Below are 19,535 nucleotides of genomic sequence, written 5' to 3' on the forward strand. Positions count from 1 at the left end.
TGAACACTTAAAATCTACACAGGTTCCTATATTACTGGAATTCCACAGAATTGAACAAACCACTGACACTACAATAACTGGTAGCTCCCAATACCTAGAGAGAACATCACATTGAGGGAAACTATGTCTGTGCAGTAGGCAGCTGCAACACCAATGCATTATACTGCCTCAGAATTACAGGACTTCAGCTGCGAAACACCCTGGCTCAGATGTGCATGGATCCAGTAGTCAAGACTAAAATTTTGCAATTAATTGTAACTAATTCATACTGCCATGTTAGCAGAAGGCAAACCACTCATTACTTATGATGAATTAAAGATTTCTGTATCAATCAGACATAGTTTTTAATTTGAAATTAAAAAAGAAGACTACAGATCACATACACGTTGACCGCTCCTTAAGATGCAACATTATCACACGCACCTCTGATATACCAAGGGACTTAGCGATAATAAATATTAAAATGGTATCGAGAAGAGAGAGATAGACAGAGAGACAGTTGTTTCAAGGCTAGATATGAGAAAGAGAGAGAGAAAGTATAGGTTAAGCAAAAAAAAACACCACAAAAGCACCAAAAGTCCAAGCAAAACGTCTCAGTTATCTGAGGTAACATATAGTTATTTTGTAAGTATCTAAAACTACATGGCAATGGAAAACAGGCTCATACTCATTGCAAAAACATTTTCAGAGAAGGTGGAGAAAAAAATACGCGTACATCATATGCAGAAATATTCTGAAAAGCCCTCTTTGGTATACATGGATTAAGTATTAAATAAACAAGATGAAGAAAAAGAAGTTCAGGTTTACAGCCGTGCAGTACTGAAACAGAAAGCAAACGCACAATAAAGACACTCTATTATACTCACACATTTACAACACGTTACTTATAATGGTAGCTGTGGAAATAAATGACCTATGTAAATGTTTGACATTTTCCATCACTACCCACCACACTAATGCTTCTGTCCAATTCATTAACATTCTAGCTACAGTTTCATTCTTGTATGTCTCAAGTATAAAAATAAGATACTCAGCAATTCCATACAACCCAGCCTTCTTACCGTTTCTCTTTCAAATCAATATCGGTGGCCTTGATAATATTGCCATCTAATTACCAGCAATGCTTCTTTTATGATAGACAACAAGAAAGGCTGAGTAGGCAGTCAGTCTATGGAAGACGTGAATGTGTTGAAACCTTCTCCTGCAGGACATTCTGCTCCTTAAACGAGCTGCTATGGAAGTTTCATCATGTGTGTGTAAGGAAATAGTCTCCTACCTGTGGAGGTTGGTTGTACATCGGTCTGGTCTCCGGAAATGAAGTTTTATCCTTTGACTCTCTACTTTGATCATCAATTGTGTCACCTAGCAAAGTAAAAAAATACCTATTAAATCACTGAAATCCTTCATATTTTATATGGAATATGAAAAACTCTTGAATCTTCCTAAAATCAAATTATACAGTTCCCTGGGAAAGGGGGAACTCTGTTGCCACATTTATATTTTACAATTTTGAACATGAGGAAAGAGAAAAACATTGAGAATTGGTCTGCAAAACCCGGGAATAAATCTGTGTCAATTAGTTAACAGCAAAAATTCAGAAGAAAAAAAAAAGAGAGAAAGAAAAAAAGCAGGGCCCCTATTTTTGCACACTTTAGGACCATTAAGTTTTAGTAATGGCAAAGTGTCAAACAAAGGAGACATAGCAGTACAAGTATCTATCTGGTGCGAAAGTGATACCAGGTGCGCACATCCATCCTGTCCCACTCCCACATCAGGCTAGGAGGACATCTGCACCATTACTCTGTCCTCATTTGTAACCTCATTTCCACACAGAGGATATCTGTGCATGAGTGCTGACAGAGAGACGCAACGTACTGAGAGAAATTGCCTGGTTTTGCCCATACCGGGCAACAACTACTTGGCCGGCTGGGCACTAACCTCCTCCCATTGCACAGACGTGGCTACCTCTGCCCAGGATTTTACTGAGGAGACATGACTTAGTTTATCCCAAAACTTGCAGCTGGTACCAATCTAAGATGGGCAGATCACAGCAATAAACTAGAGACAGAGTATTTAAATTGATTTTGAAGACGGAAGGTACATTAATAATTTTATTTAAAAGGTAGAGGTAGTAAAAGAAAAAAAAAGCAGCATTTGTTTCTCAGATATTGTAAAACAAATATCCACCTAGCCTATCTTCTCCAGTCGTCTTTGTCCGTGTGAGGGCGTACAAGAAGTTGTGAAGATTTTGTGGATTATCTCCTTCTGCTGTTAGTGCTACTCAGCAAATAGTTTATAAGAGGAGACAACTTAGAAAGATGAAAGATTTAGTCACATAATTCTGGTTTTATTTTTATTTGAACTGGTACTGCTTTCTGTAATGGGGTATTTTGAAAGTCTGTATCCTTAAAAAGTCCTGCAGCAACAATTCTAAATGAAAGGGTTCAAGTTTAAGAAAGTAGTTTAACTCCTTTGCTAAGCCTGTGGTTTTGGCTGTCCTGTTCCAGTTTCTCCAGAGGTTGAGTTAGAGCTGATGCACCTGGCAGAAGCCGTCGGGAGCAGCAGCCAGCTTTTGCCCATGCCCAGTTAGCCTCGAAGCCAATGACACTCAGGTCCATGCATGCTTGCTCCACGCTGTCATTGGCCCCCAAAGACTGACTGGCCAGGTCCCCTGGGTACCATGCAATATTTGGTAAAGTACCGTATGAAAACAACCAGTAATATTTAGTCATCGGGCGTGCTTTTTAATACCCAAGTATTATTCCTAGCAGTGTATTTTGAGAATCATTAATAAATTATCTTTTTTATAGGTCATTAATGCCTATTAATTCCATTAATGTCTACACTTTTCAAGATCTTTTCTGGAGTTGAAAAATGCTTCTCAGTAAACTAGTAATTCTCTACATAAAATACTCCAAAGCACTTGTATTCACACCATCTCTTAAAAAAAAAAAGGGGAAGGGAAACCAAAGGAGCTGGGGAGTCAGTTCATCTTCAATTCCACCCTACAATACTGTGAAAAACAAAATTTGTAAGCGCCTATAAGATAATGAGGTAACAGCCATGAAAATAAATTCTGTAAAACCATTAGTTTACATTTGTAATGAAGTAAAGAGGCCTGCAAAGAAAAATTATCAGAGGTCTTGTAAATGCACTCTGCAGTGAAAGACTGCAAAAACTTGGGGAGGCATGAAAATGGTTAACAAATATATGAAGATGACAGTAAGACATATTTTTGGTACATTTGCTGTGGATGAGAGTGCAAACAAGTTTAAATTGTACCAAATTTAGGCTAAATCAGTTTCTCCAGGAGTAAGGCTACTTAAACACTTGAAACAACCTAAGGAAATGGTCTCTCTAAACAGTGGTCCATCTCCAAAAGATTTCAGAGGTAGGTTGAAGAAACATCTGTCATGAATGGTTTCAATCCTGCCAAGACAAGGAAGATGAATAACTTTTTGTGTTCCCTTCTAGTCCTACATTCCATGAACAATGCAGGAGGAAATACTCCACAGGATACCCCTCCCTAAAATCAGGATTTGTCAAAGGAACTTATGCTGGCTGCATGGAGACTTGTGAAGATGCAAGTAGACAGCAGTGAGCTGGACAAAGACTCCTCAAGTGTGTAAGGGAAGAGCTTGTGTAGCCAGTCAGTAGCAAAGGGACAGCTAATTGAAGTCAGTGAGATGACTTATATTGGGTAGAGTTGGGTGTATGCATAAACATACTGAAAGAGAGTTACACAGGAGATTTAAGAAACACAGGAACCAACTTTTTACTCTTTGTCTTTACATACCATTGCTGAGAAAGCACTCACAAGTTTTTACATGCAAAAAACAAAAGACGAAATTCATGTGTGTTAATGCTATCCAGAATATACTTTTTTTCCTGTGATTAGTTTTCCTTAAGGTGAAAAGAAATCTTTGCTTGAAATCAGGACCAAAAGGTCAAAAATGTAAAAATGTTCACAGGAAAGGAAGAATAAGAACAGTTCATTTGGAGAGAAATGAAATTTTTTGACTCAGAACTTTGACATCCAGCTCCCAGAGGTCATAAGTTCTTAAGGAGGCCAGAATGTAGCAATATCTATAGTGTTTCACAACTCAAACTGACTTTGTAAACTGAACTTTAATGCAGAGAAATTATTTGCTTAAAAAAAAAAAAAAAAAAAAAAAGGCAAGCAAATGGAAAACCCCAACATCTTGCCAAATTTTCAGCCATATGGTCTTGCAAGGATAAGCCATGAATCTTTGTATAGACTGTTATTATTTGAGCTAATGGAGTTAAAACAGTTATAGCCAGCTGCACACCAAGCTGCCCAAAATGTCCACTAGGATAGAATAGTTTTCCAGCGAAATCAGTATTTTCAGTGTGCTTCTTTCACTGGTTTCCATCTCAAATATCCAAACAGATTAGTCATCCTTGTTTCTACTAGCCCAAGTAATGAATTAACTCTCACTTACCCCCGCAGCTCCCCCAGTTCCCAATCTTATCAAGCTCGCCATAGCTGACCCATCTTGTTTAGCCACCCCCAATTTTTTTTTGTTCAGCTTGTCCTGGTTTCCCATTGACCTCAATTCTAATCTCTTCCCTTAACTGGAAGTCATAGTTTCTCTTCCCTCTTCAGGCTCAGACTTTCAAATGCTTCCCTCTGATCTGGCTTTTCCTCTTCTCTACTGCAACCCTGCAATCTCTTCTTCGTGTCTACCTACATGTTAGGAAGGTGGATGAAGGTAAACACCGAATAGACAGACAACCTATGACAGCACAGACCTTTGGAAGCAGGAACTAATGTGGGTTCTTTTGAGCACTTCACACATTCTGGTTGATAGTTTTTGACTGGGAAAAAAAAAACCAACCACCCCACACCCCCACACCCCCTCAAAGACCCTAGAAGAAATCGCAAACGCAAACAATTCCCCTTTCACGATCCTGATGTAAATAGGTATGTAATTACAACTTTGCCAAACTAAGCAGCTGAAATCTGGCTCTGAAAAAAATCACAAACACATGACCTTAGTAGGCAGGGCTACCAACTCCTCCCCCCCCGCCCCAAGTCTTTCATCGGAACTGAACTTCAAATATGCTCATAGATAAGGCCAGAGGGACCACTGTAATCATCTAGCCTGACTTCCTGTATAAATATAGGCCATATGATTTCTTGAATTAATTTGTTTGAACTAGAGCAAGTTTAAAGCTGTATTTTAATTAAGAGATAACAGACAAAACGATTCATTTTACAAAACAATTAGATTCTGGCTCATATATCCCTTGGTTTAAAAGTATTATGCAAAGTTTTAGTCCTAAAACTCCTATTAAAAAAAAAAAAAATCTAAGTCATGCATCTAAAAATGTCATATACTATTTAGAGGCTATAAGAATTAGAAATGAAGGGTGCTCCATGCAGCGTAGTATGGTTTAAACATCAGCAGCATAATCTGTGACATGCAGGACATCATTGGGAAAATCTATCAGGAAAAAAATAATCATGCTTATTGCTGTAAAATATTCCCTTACTTATCAATGGAAAAATATTTTCAAGTTTGAAAAGAGAGCAGTAGACATATTTATCCTACTGTCCAGATGAGCCCATATTTCAAATCCTCAGTCATGGGAGGCTGTTTTTAAGTTATATTAAGCCTCTTCCAGGCCCAAACGAATGGTGATGCACTGAAAGGTCAGACATACGTTTCTCCTTTCGCCAGGCTGGTGCTGGAGTTCCACCAACATTCTCTGCATTCCACTGGTATCTTCTTTTTCCAAGAACCGCAGCCAGGTGTTGCACAGGAAAGAAATACCCAGTCCAGTCTTCAGTAAATACTATGTACATCTCCCCTCAGACCTCAGAATTTTTGGTTTCTTCAGAAATCTGCATTCAGCTGCCTATCTGGACCTCCGCGCACTCTCGTGTAGAAAGGTTCAGCCACAAGTGTGGCTTCTACTCAACAAGGAAGTGCGGTTTCTATTTATACTCTTTCCTCTTCCAGCATTTTGTTATCCTCAAGCTGTGTAGTGTCTTGATCAACAGACAGCATTGAAAAGTCTATCCCACCCTCAGTTTAAAAAATTAAAAGCAATGGTAAATATATTTTACAGTCTTCTGTAACTTAGGTTGCCATTTGGCCTGGTCTGTGCAAGAATCCTGTGAGACAGTGAAGCATGTGCAACACGGCAAGCAGTAACTAGCTACCAAATACATGGATTTTCAAATGCCACCTTCAGCTTCAAAAGACAGACAGTTATTTTCCATTATACTTTAGTTAGTTGCTTAACTCTTTGTTCCCTGTCATTATCTTCTTTATCCTGCATAGAAATGGCAAGAACAAAGAGTATTCTGGCTTCTACCTGGAAGCAAAAACACAAGAAGTTTTAAGAGAGGATTAGTAGAATCTGAAAACAGGAGGGGCTGACTCTGTGGAAGCATCAAGGTTTTATTGCAGTTTCTTGCCCCTCTTTCTTACTCATAAATCTTCCCCTCTCTCCCTGAGATAAGGAAGAAAGACAGGCCAAACACACCAATTTTAAGTAAGTCACCTGGCTCCAGAATAAACTATCAGAACTTCAGGCTTCAGTCCATCGACAAGGGCAGAGCTTTCAATCTAGGGAGGTACTGAAGAAGCACCATAATTCCCTTTACCCTCTGAACATGTGAGTCTCAGGACTCCCTACAATCTCACTTCTGCGTAAAGGGATAGCATCACTTTTCTGAGTTCTGCTCTTCTCTCAGCCTCATTTAAATAGCGTCCAGCTCATTCAGCAGGGCGGAAATGTGTTTCTGCTCGGTCTCTCCCCCGTCCTGCTTGTTTCTCCAGCACCCACTGCCAGGGTCTCACAGCTTCCATTTGCTTCCAGCACCACTGCAAGCATATTAGTAAAAAGTTCTTTTCCTTTCTTTGTGCCTACAGCAGATGGGCAATCAGCAGTGGATGTCCAGTGGCTGCTGTTCTCCTCGCTGCCATTTCCATCCTCAAGCCTCATCTCAGTGGCCCTGGTTCCTTTTAACAAGAGTCCATAGCTACATTTAGTACCAAAGAAGAGTGCTGAGCTGCCGATCCAGAGTATCAGTCAAATATATTTACCAGCCCCTTCCTGCCCAACTGGTGAGCTAGGGCCTGCAGTGGGACAGTACCAGGGAACACTGATGGCAGTATCCAGAACACAAAATTGTGCTGGTTTTAAGGGATCAGGACAATTAACAGAAGACAGAGGGAAGACCTTTAGAAATCTTTGCTAATGAGCATAGAATCACAGAATGGTTTGGGTTGGAAAGGACTAAAGATTACCTAGTCCAACCCCCCCCCCCCAATGTACTGTACACAATTATAGCAAAATATAATAAACTGTAAGTGATTTGACAGTTCCCATTGGTGATTAACAGACCACTCAATAATCCATCTGAATCAAATAAGGCACTGCCCAGGTGCTGTCCTCTTCAATGAGAGAGATGGGACATTGATGGATAGGTGGTTCTTCTCTTTTCTTAAAGTGGGACTACCATTCTGTCTACCATTAGTGCTATAAAACCTACACATTAATCCTCATTAGCTTCCATGCACACGTGGCCAAGACATAGTAGCCTTATAAGAATATGTATAGTTGGCAAAACAATGAAGTCATCCTAGTTTCAGGTCACCTCATCCTGGTTTCATATTAAAGCTTTTCATATCAACAGCAGTTTCATTTCAACAAGCTAATAATACCCCCTAAAAATCCAATATATCAGCAAAAAGATTCTCCACAGCTGCAACTTTCAGCAAAACAAGAGTTTTAAAGAGTTTATGCTGCATAAGGGTGAATGAGAAGGAAGTCTGTGTAAGCCCGTGCTAAGGCAGAGGTCTATGTTAGCCTAAGCAGGCACATGGTAAGTCTTTGGCAGCCTTATTTGAATCTCAGCAGTGTTTTTATAGCTGGGTATTAAGGGGTCCTACAAATAAATCTTTGTTTGGGATTAAAACTTACCAGTATCTTCTGTAATTATGCTGATGAACCATGAGAAAATCTATATAAACCTTGCAGAATGAGAACACTGAAAGACTGACTTCTTCAGATTTGTAAAAGGGCGGCGGGGGGGGGAACAACTATAACAAGGTAAACATTATCCTGAATGTTTTTGCATTTACAGACATGAAGCAACAAGGTTTAGTCCTTTCCCAATTAAGAGGAACAATAAATCCAACTACAGCACATGCCACTGAAGATTATGGGAGTGGCACTCCAAACTGCCACCCAGTGTCATTTTGGTATCCCATCCTTCTGCAGGTGATCTTAATGTAGAGTCTCCATTTTCCTAAACAATTCTGTCAGGGTCTTCTCAACCCACATCCCACTATCAAGATCACAGCAAAACCACAGATTAAAAACTCCCCTACAGAAACTCCCCCCCGGCCCCCAAACGAAAAAATTTTAGGAAGATGGCAATAGAAAAAGAATACGAGAGGGATTAGAGGCTCCTGTAGAGTTTCAGTATCTCAGATCTACATACTTGTAAGTTTGAAAAGAGCTTTTTATTTCTGTGCTTTTTTGTATTTCAACTTATTAAAAGTTTGTCTTTTTTCAAAGCTTTCCTGGATCCTAAACCAAAGAACCCTTGGAGTTGAAATCCAACTTCATCTCCAACCACTTCACTGAGGCTAAATCATTCCCACTCCTCCAACCCCAATTTATATGGCTTTCTTTTAAGAGGTAGCCAACTCTTTCAGAAAGCTGGTGAATCAAAAGCCAAAGATTCATGGCAAAATTTTGGTTGGAAGGAATCCCTGGAGGTCACACTAGTCCAACGTCCAGTTCAGTGTTGGGCTAACTTCTAAGTTAAACTATGTTCCTCAGGTGCTTGTCCAGCTGAATTCTGGAAGTCTCCAAAGATGGAGATTCCACAGCCTCTCTCGGCTCTGTTATATCTATCCGTCTACTGTTTATTACCTCCAGGTCCACAGTCACGTTCAAAGAAAACTGTAGAATTAATTCATCCATGAGCCAGAATTCCCTATGATTAAATTTGATTTTACTTTGGTTTTAACTTACAATACTTCCATGTCAAATGTAAAGAAATGCTGAGGTTCAATCTCATTCTGTTTTACTGGCGTGATACATCCATGCAAGTACTTTCCCCTCCATTATATGCGCATACCAGCCTTTCTAAGTAGCCCACAAAAACACTGAACTCTGTCATCACAGCATATCTTTCAGTAGATCTCACTTTTCCATTTTGCCATTTGGAAATCCCATTCTAGAGTTCATTACCCTAGATGCTGCCACACCTTTCTTATCTAGTTTTGCTATCAGAATGAGCAGGCGATACAACTTATCAGCTACTCAATATATCCTTAGTACTGAAGCAAGCAACATAGTAAAGATCCAAGCAAGGGCTTATGTCATGTTCAATCATTTTATAAGAAAGAAGTTGAAAACAAAAGCTACACAAGAGAAGCCTATGTCCTCTAAGTCTTCTGACCCAGCAATCGTGCTTATCTGGGCGCGTGTGCCCATGCCTCAGGGAGAACCTCAAAACCATTCATTACTCTTCCTTTGTTCAGCTGATACTGTTCTGGGGATAAGCCCCCAGCATATCTTTTATGTGTTAGCATTTATCATGAACATTGTCCCTAAAAAAAAAAAATCTGCAAAACTGCCTGGAAGGCATAGATTAGATGCCATAGGCCAGTCTCTACATGCATTAAGTTGCAGTTCTTGACATTCCTACAGAACCTTTAAATTTTCCTGTCATTCACTTTATCTGTCAGTTAAGGCCCTCCTCTTCATATCAAAACAAATGCAACCTTCCAAGCCCGAGTGAATCATACTTTTCTGGGGAAGTAAACCATTTAATCTACTTTTTTGAAAAAGAAAAGTTTTATAAGCTGAAGCTGAGTACTACTGGTAAGCAACTTTTCTTGTCGCTAGTTCAACTCATCTATAAAACCTATCTCAGATTACAGGCTCAAGTGCTGTTCAAAAGGTAATTATTTATTGTAACATTCAATCTTTCACTATGAAATTATTTCACTATCCTCATTTAACTGTGAGGACTCCCCTCCTCCTATTTTATTCGTGGTGTGGTTCTAAAGGCAGTCTTGTCCAGAATGAAAACAGCACACTGAAGCCCACTTTGACGAGGACAGAGGTCTTCCTAGCACTTAAAAATCTGCAGTGTGGTCTGCCTGCTCAGTCTCTCAGTTACACAGTGTAACTGACATGCAAGTGTACATTAAAATTATTTGCCTGTCAAAAACTGAGGTGCTGATAGCCTAATATTTGCATATGAAGCTTGCTACATAAATGCAAATTATGTTAGAAAACAAATAATGCAAATTGAAGCTGGTTTCCTAAGGAATTAGATTTACATGACCAATCTTCCATCCCTGATAACGCAGGAAAACATTATCAAGTGTGGTTGAAACTGGCACAGAGATAGACGACTTGAAGATGTTTACAGAATATAATAATCTGCAGCTGGGTAGTAAAAAGAGACCAGGAGTAGTAACTCTGCTGAAGGAAAAACCCATTGCTCTCTTTTCTTCTTGGCCTGCTAGCAGGTCAACTGGAAAATACTGCTGTGATTGGTCACTGGGAATGAAGGCAAGGGAGGCCACTAGAATAATGCAGGGAAATAGCCAAGGCTTTTGTAGCAGGGTAGAAGGACTAGGAGATCCTCAAGGAGGTCCCTGAGAAACTGAACTTCATAATTTCTCCTATTCCAGAGAACACCATATTTTATTCTATCTTGATAGCATTTCAGGTATGTTTAAATAAGAAATTATTTTTCCATAATGAAGAAGAGAGGAAAACCCCACAGAAAAATTTGTAAATCAGTCACTCAGTCTACCCATATTAGGGCTACTTACATCTTTGCCCCACTAAATGCTGTGGTGTGCACTGTGATGGGCAGATAGAATCATAGAATCATAGCATCATTTAGGTTGGAAAAGACCTTTAAGATCATCAAGTCCAACCATTAACCTAGCACTGCCAAGTCCACAACTAAACCATGGCCCTAAGCACCACATCTACCCGTCTTTTAAATACCTCTAGGGATGGGGACTCAACCACATCCCTGAGCAGCCTGTTCCAATGCTTGATAACCCTTTCAGTGAAGAAATTTTTCCTAATAACCTATCTAAACCTCCCCTGGCACAACTTGAGGCCGTTTCCTCTTGTCCTATCACTTGTTACTTGGCAGAAGAGAGCGACCCCCGCCTCGCTACAACCTCCTTTCAGGTAGCTGTAGAGAGCGATAAGGTTTCCCCTCAGCCTCCTTTTCTCCAGCCTAAACAATGTCAGCTCCCTCAGCTTCTCCTCATAAGACTTGTGCTCTAGACCCTTCACTGGCTTCGTTGCCCTTCTCTGGACACGCTCCAGCACCTCAATGATGAAAACTGATGATGAATGATGAAAATGATCAAAGATGATCATATACAACCTCATCCCAATAACTAGCCTTCATGTGTGGGCAGCTGCCTACAACGTTCATGTTAGTTAACATAATTACAAGACTTCTTCTCCAAAGTAACATCATTTCCTACTTAGAGTGCTACCATCCTCTCAGAGGCATGGAAGCCTCCACTCAATTCTGAAACAAAGTTAAGCAGAATTAATTTAAAACATAAACACCACACACAAAGTTATATAGATACACTGATACACAGCTTACATGTGTTGGTGCCTGTATGTCACGCAAATACATGTGATGCAGAAAGTTAAATCATAATAAGCTTCCACCAGACACACTTTAGACAAGGCTTACAAATAGTCTGGCTCAGAAAGCTCCCCTCCTTGCATTTTTCTGAAAGTTTTTCTAGACAGCAGCCCAGCAATTTTATATCATTGTGACAATTTATATAATGTCAATTCTGAGTGTAAAACTTTATGTTACATCCACTGCTGCTTTTGCATTTCTGACACATGCTTGCAGAGTTTTTCTGAACACAGCATATTTTGTTTTCCTCTACAAAGAAGTATAAACTCTGTTTGCATTTTGTGTAGTAGCAAGTACAAGTTTATAAACATACCTAAAATTGTTACAAATATATATGTTCTGAATATATATTTAAAAAAAAAGGGACAACTTAGATCCAAAAGCAATCTTAACAAACTATTCAAAGAACAAACAAAATATCTCTGCCTCCGTAACTCCTTAAAATATTACTTTTGGTTTACACTGTTAATTCCATTGTATGACAACCACCTTCTGATCTACCTCAGTCTTAGGAAGGGGATCTAAAACCAAAGAACAAACAAACAAATCAGGTTAAGAAGCAGGCAGTCTCCTCACAAAAATAAAACATAAATCCATTTAACCTGTCCTCAGAAATGGCAAAAACCAGCACAGTAGCTAATCTTTGGATCAGACCGCTCTTATGAATAACCAGCTCCACAGAGATGATTAAAGGACTACATAATTATATATTTTTTTTTTCAAGCACATAGGTCAATAATGTGGATTAACTAGGATTAAAGTGTTATTTTCCGATTACTTTTGTGCTTTAAGCTGGTTTAGTATTTCTAGGAACTTTATTTTAAAGCCAGATTTGTAGAAGAAACTATGCTATGGAACTTCTTGTTTACTTTTAACTTGTGTGTAAACAACATGGAAATGTTCACTTCAATATGTTATCGCTAGATTGCTTGATTTTAAAGGCAATGAGAAAAATAGCTTTAAATATTCACACAGTTTAGTATTTCTGGCTTTAGTACATTAAAATCTTTCTACCCATTGTTTGGACCTTCAATTGCATTTTCACATTACACAAATGTAGTACTGGAAATTTGTTACAAAAAATTTTGAAGTATTATCCCAGAAAGGCACTAGCAGAATTATTTAAAATCATCCAAAGAGGAGGGCAGAAGTTGGTTGGGGGGGGAGGGGGGACGACATGGGGGACAAATGAAAATTTCTGATTAGAGAAATGTAGTTCACAAAGTCTAAAAAAAAACCCCACCAGGTCAAAATATCCATTTACAAAGATATGAGGGCAAAGGATCAAAAAGGCTAGTTGGTATGTTTTCAGTTGCATCTTTCAATGAAATCTCCAAACATTTGCACGTACACCAAAAAGTGACATTAACACTGCCCACAAAGCAAACAGGAAAAAAAAAAAATTGTGCAGTACTGGAATAATTTGTTAAAAAATAAAAAAATTTGCCAGGACTTTGTACCATATTCTTATCATACATAGAGATAATGAAGAAAGGTCACAGCTGGTTGTAACTTTTGTCATCAACTGTTAATGGTGTGGAATTGTCTGAGGGCTACAATTATTTATGCCAATTTATGCCTATACTGTACATCAGTCCCTTCCCTAAACTCTGCACAGAAATGGCATTTTCTAGCTGAAACCAAAACATTTCAATTTGCCAAAAAAACAACAACAAAACACCCATGTAGGATCACATCAGCTTCAAGAGCACAAAGACAGACAGGCAGTTTTCAAAAAAGAGTGTTTCTGGTTTCCCAAGATGGCAACCACCCACTTCCCCAGAGGCCTTGGGGAGTCGGCGGGGTGAGCGGTAGTGGGTTTCAAACTCTGCAGCCACAGCTTCCAGTGAACTCCACACTTATGGGCACTCAAGATCCATGGCAATGTGTCAGCTATGTTAACAGGGGCTACCAGATCTTCCAAGAAAAACTTCTTGATGTCCAAAGATCACCCTCTTGTCTCAGGCTTTCCAGCCTGCAAAGTTCAGCAGACCAGAAGTATTAAGGTTTCTGAATTCCCCAAAATCCCATGGGCAGATTGTCCCAGAGGCTGAAGTACAAAATCTTCCAGGTTCTGTGGCTCCTTACCCACCTGCTCAATGTCAAGTTCCCAGACAGGTCCGCCCTGCACATGTAATTTTTCTGCAGAACGTTTTCATGCAATAACACAATTAGAATAGAATGAGTATCTGTTTCAAAACACAACACACTGAAAACAGACAAAGCCACTCTACAAAAACAAACCATGCACATCTGGGAACTCCCTTCTGGCTACTATTTGAAGAACTGTCAGTCAACTTGTAGTGTGAACACTATTACCTAAGGGTGAGTTTTCATAACACGGCTGAGTCAGGCTAACAGCTCAGTGCTGCCAAAAGGAGCGGTCCTGCCTCTCCCCCCAGCCCCGGTGCTCCTGCTGTTTCCTTTGCGGTGGCTCTCAGAGTCTCCTGAGGTCTTGCGAGCCACCTGAGCTCACTGAACTGGTTAAAAAAGATAAATACATGCTCCCTTTCTTGCTGGGTTAGTTTTCTGCCAGTTTAGTGAGCTAAATCAGAGACGTCAAATGATCTGGCAGAGCTGGCACAAGGATGATGGAAAGTAATCCTGCTTCCAGAAGCAAGAAGCAGGATGACCCATTCTTCAGACAGTTAAGTGGCTCAGCTGTCCTGTGGAAACACACCCTATCACAGTACCAGTCTTGCTTTCCATCATGAAAAAACAGAAGGCAGTATTTCGGATCTAAATGTAGTCTCCATTCTAGACATTATACAAATCAACATGGAAAGTTTCAAAGGTGTGCTAGCACTCATATACAAAAAACATGATGAAATTCTTAAACATACCAAAAAACCCAAACAACTTACTGTATTAGGAAATGCTCCTTTTTGTTATTAAGAGTAGTTGTTTTGTTATTATTAGTAGTAGGCTGTAGGAAACTAGAGATTAATACATATTTTTAGTTTTCTTCCTTTTCTTCCTAAGGAGTCAACAGTGCAACTAGTTTTCTGTCTTTTGCCTTCTTCTCACGAGAAACTTGTTTTCACTTTTACTTTGGCAGCCCCAGAGAATCAGACAAGTGAACACCCACTACACAGAGCTGAATTGCTGTGTTCAAGGATCTGTGGAAGCAAACAGCATTAGTCTGGATGACAGCTCTTTCAGGACTTCCATAAGCTGCCTTTAAGAATTACTATATGGGCAAACTTTCGGCTGGGGCTGCACGGCTAGAAGGCGCGTCCCCTGGGTGGTGGATAGGGGATCCCTCTCTGGAGGGTGCACCGGATAAAATTGAAGAAGGTGCCGCGAACCAACGCAGCCTAAGGGAAGGCCACCCTGACAGAAAAACCACTGGCCCTCCAAGTCATGGGGGTTGGGCAGGAGGCCAACTACCTCCTCCCGGAAAAAGAAAAAAAAAAAAAAAAAAAAAAAGTTGCAGAAACGACGAGCATCAACTTTCAAAAAAAACCCAAAATGGCGGAGATGGAGAAAATCAGTAACGAAGTGAGGAGGAGGAGATGGAACTGGATCGGTCATGTCCTGAGGAAAAAACCAACAGAAGACTGCGCTGTGGCCCTTGGGACTCCAGAGCACGCAGCCGCAGACCGATCGAAGTGGAAGAATGATGTTCGCGCCTTGTGTGCCTCCTGGCACTGAGAGAATTCAGATTCAGATTCAGATATGGGCAAAATAATTTTATGAAAAATTTGAAATCTCACTTGGTCAATGCAAAGAAGCCATCCAAGTATTTAATTTTGTGCAGGTATAGCAGTAAAAAAAAGTAGGTAAGGTCATCCAATTTTTATAAATTCTGTTTAAGATGCACTTACATGAACCCTGAACATGAGGAATTTTGCGAAGGTGATGTTCTTTCTTACCACCTCCATTTTGAACTCAGTACTCGGAGAAAAGCACAGACCAACAATGCCATCCCGCTGTCTCCCTATAAAACCAGCCAACGAACCAACCCATCCCATGCACAAAGGGCTGTATTACCAGATACCTATTCAACTGATCAAAAATTGGCAGATGAAATTCTAGGTCACAAAGACCTGAACTCCTGTATCTGATAGGCAGCCGCTACGGTAGATTAATGATTTTTCACAAAACAAGAGAGAATTCAGTTTCCATGATGCAGTTACTGCTTTACGCGTGCTCTACTTGGGAACGTGTCCTATATTCAGAACCTGAAATCCTCACACTGTGATCTGCCCGCAATCATTGTACAGCCTGATGTGCAGAAAAACTAGAAGGAAAAAAAATCCAGGGCCATGAACACAAAATGACACTCCTTTCTTCCCCACAGACACTGTCTCTGTCTGGAAGACAGCCGATTTCATATCTCCATTGAGAACAGGCGAGGACCACAGGCTTACAGCCTAGAGGTTTACACATACAAGCACTGCAGCAGGACAGATACCATCCATGGTTGCCATCAGACCAACTCAATGCTGCTAAAATGGGTGGACCCGTCTTTCCTCTCCGCTCTGAGCTGTTTTGCTCCTGCCATTCCCCTAGTCTGTTCTGAGGCTAGCCGGGCTCCTCAGGGTGTCCACTCAGCTCTCTAATCCAGAAGAACTGTTTCAGCTGGCTGAATTTGCTCTCACCTTAGTAAGCAGACCTGACTCCCTATCAGGTACCTGAACAGCACTGTGTGATGAGACACTAAGAGGTAATCGAGCAGCTCACCAATGCCCAAGGATGCGTTTCCATTCATACCTCCCATTTCTGTCTTCCCTCTTACCTTACCTGGCTCCATCACTCAATGCCTTCAAACCAATTCACCTTACTAGAACAGTACAACACAAATCCAAAGAAAGTTCACAAAATTGCAGAAAATTTTAAATGGCAAGAGTGTAGAGTCTGAAGCAGGATGAAGGAACTGGCCCTCCCTCGGGGGGGCAAAAGATCAGCCCATCTACATACGGAGCTAGCCTAAGACAGGGTGATTTTCTCAACAAAGCAACTATTTCTGCTTGCAATATGATCAACTGTCTTTAATCGCTGCCTGAATACAGGTGACATTGTGTGAGACCACGCAAGCCGATATAATCACTCACTGCCACTAAGGAGGGGAATTCCTCTTCCCCTCACTCGAAGGCCCTGCCTTTGCACTGACTCTGACAAACATCAGACTTTCTGCTTGTTAATCCATGTTTTTCTGGGAATTCTGCTGATTTGCAAAGTCCAGCAAACACTGGAGCTGGGGCAAAGTAAGATTCACTGAAGTGGAGGAAAGTAGCACCATTGCTTTTGGGTGGCAGCAAGCTGATAAAATCAGATTATCCTTTCTCACAAAACTGCTACTGGCCAAACAACTCTTAGAGGAATAAGATCAGACATGGAAGAAGACAGCATACAGGATTTTGCCTTTGAGATATCCCACAGTACTTAACTTTAAAGCTTTTTTTGGCTAGAAAAAATTCCTTTGCTTTACTGTCCTGCCCCAAAGGGATTAATTAGGAACAAAGGCCTCAAAACTAACCAGTCTCAAAGTTTCTAAGCAACTTGGAGGTTAGAAGACTGTGCCTGTTATGAGTTTTTTAAAATGTAGGTATAGCGTACAAACGCAGAGAACATTTTGGGGCTAATTTATTGGGAAAGGGAAACAGCTGCAACATAGACCCCTAAGTTAGGAAATCAGGCTCCCCACGCAGCTATTGCTAACAGGCTTCCCCAAAAGCTGACCAGGAGGCACCAATGTTAAACACCTCCCCCATATGCAGGGAAGCATCTTTCCATCCAGTGACTAAATTGGAAGAATTGCTCCCAAATGAAGACATATGAAGTCAAACACTGCTATAAGAAACCTAATCCATGATTTCTACACCATTCTCCAACATGAAGGGTAGACCAACCCAGGAAGCTGCTCTGAAAGCCTGCGATCAGAAAAGCTCTGATACAGCGAGAAGAGTTTCGTATATGGGATGTGAGCACACCTCTAAGAGCATCCCAACAACTGAAAAGATTTGCAGAGGAAGAAAATGCTCTGGCGCAAGAGACACTCCAACCCTCCTCTAGTTACCTGAGGTCCATCCTATATTGCAGCCACCCTGCACATGTTTTCTTTTAGGTATCAGTGCAGGTGAAATGATGCCTGCAGTGAAGGAATGAGGTGGGAATAGGGGTCTCTGCCTTAATCACAGGAATATCCAAGCCAGAAGCAGCAGGGGACAGGAGTTGAAGCTTCACCTGAACTTCAGTGTATATGTTGAATAAAGGTGTGAGAGAGGGATTCTGAGTTTGCCTTGCTTGAGTTTGTTTCTAAATTAATAAAAAACATTGTAAAAAGTAACTGGACTATAAGTGTGTTCTGAAGCATGATTTCCTTTTCCCCATCTGCTTCTTTACTCAATTTACAGTTATAGTTGCAATCAAAAGTAATGAAAATACAATATATCTTAGAATTAGTGTCTCTCTATTACCATCCCAGAATCCCAAATTGAAAGCTCAGGACAGACCATAAAAACACTACCACTGTATTAAAACTCAATCTAACCTTTTCAAAACTTTGTCACAAGAGGTCTCACATTTAAGAAAGGGGCTCTCAGTTGCACACATGCAAATAATGACTTTCTTTCACCATCTCACTTCTAACGCATGGGTGTCAGGTGAGTATATCCAAAGCTCAAATCCCCAGCAGCACATCAGAGAATGGAGTTCAGAAAACAACCTGACCACCTTTTGATCTACCACGTGTGAGCTTAAAATATTCCAGCTCTACCAACATTCTCAGTGTTCCCAGGGGTCCACCAGGAAAACAGGATTATTTTCTTATCTCAACCCACATGGCATGGATTTATTTACCTGTATTAACCTGAGACCAGGCTGTTCTCATCTGAGGTCTCCATCACCTACCATCCTCCTAGCTTGCTTCCCACAAAACTAAGTGTCATTTGTGCTAATCGGTGCTAAGTGAACCAGAAACAAGAGAATGGCAGGGATCCAGCTGACTCATTAATACCAGTGTAACGGATTAACCCTTTTACATTGTCTTCCCACCCCCCCCAATTAGTCAGCATCAAAGAGGTTTGAGACTGCACACATCGGAAACATAAAATGGGACAAAGTGTTTGAAAACAAAGGAGAACATCTAGGAGCAACATCATATTGTGCCACAAGGACTGTTACCTTTATATTACTTGGGAAGAGTATTTTTTTAAAAGTTAAGCTAAACTTTATGTAAAAGGCAGCAAGAGAGTGGAATAGCCTGTCTGGAGAGAGCAAAACATTCTGATCTGTATAATTAATCCATAACAAACTTGTCACGTATATGAAGAATGTATAGTTCAGCAGGAAACATACAACTAGCCACTCCAAGTTCAAAACAGTTATTAACTGTGACTATAAAATTACTACAAAATGTTAAAACTCAACCTTTCTTTGTTTTCTTTTTTAACATATGGGCAGCGCTTTCTGATTTGTGATGCGAAACAAGATATTTTTGGTTTAGTCAAACACTGCTATTTAGAAAAATCCCTTCTAAAACAAACTGTCAGTCTGAGGTTTTACATTATACAAGATGGAGCACTTATTTCCCCAAAACTTACCTGCTTTAAAAAGTTCTTCTAAACATGTAACTGCCATAACTGCCACCAAAGATTAATGACTCCTCTCAGTGCCTCCGGCAGCCTTCTATTCCATTTGATAAAATATAAGTGTCTTTATTTCTTAAGCGCGTGCATAAACGTGACATATACACATACATTCAGACAAAAAACGCATCCCAGACAATTTAAGAAAGACACCTCAACTATATTTGTAATAATGTTTTTGGAAAAGTGTGGCATTTCTCAGTATGCAGTTATGTACGCACTTCACCAAAACCTGGATTATTGCACTGTAG

The 19,535-nt window shown here is 40.3% G+C and overlaps 1 protein-coding gene across 8 annotated transcripts in view; it reads right to left on the reverse strand.

Annotated features, from left to right (window-relative positions):
* The window catches only part of UMAD1 (UBAP1-MVB12-associated (UMA) domain containing 1), an 82,791-nt gene that overhangs the window by 18,155 nt on the left and 45,101 nt on the right, over positions 1-19,535 (reverse strand). For all 8 annotated transcript variants that reach the window (XM_082311764.1, XM_082311761.1, XM_082311765.1 and 5 more), the window contains one exon: positions 1,277-1,362. In XM_082311764.1, the coding sequence (XP_082167890.1) occupies positions 1,277-1,362 (86 nt within the window). The remainder of the gene's footprint in view (positions 1-1,276; positions 1,363-19,535) is intronic.

This window comes from Platalea leucorodia (genome assembly GCF_965183815.1).
Source record: "Platalea leucorodia genome assembly, chromosome: 1".
Classification (NCBI taxonomy): domain Eukaryota; kingdom Metazoa; phylum Chordata; class Aves; order Pelecaniformes; family Threskiornithidae; genus Platalea; species Platalea leucorodia.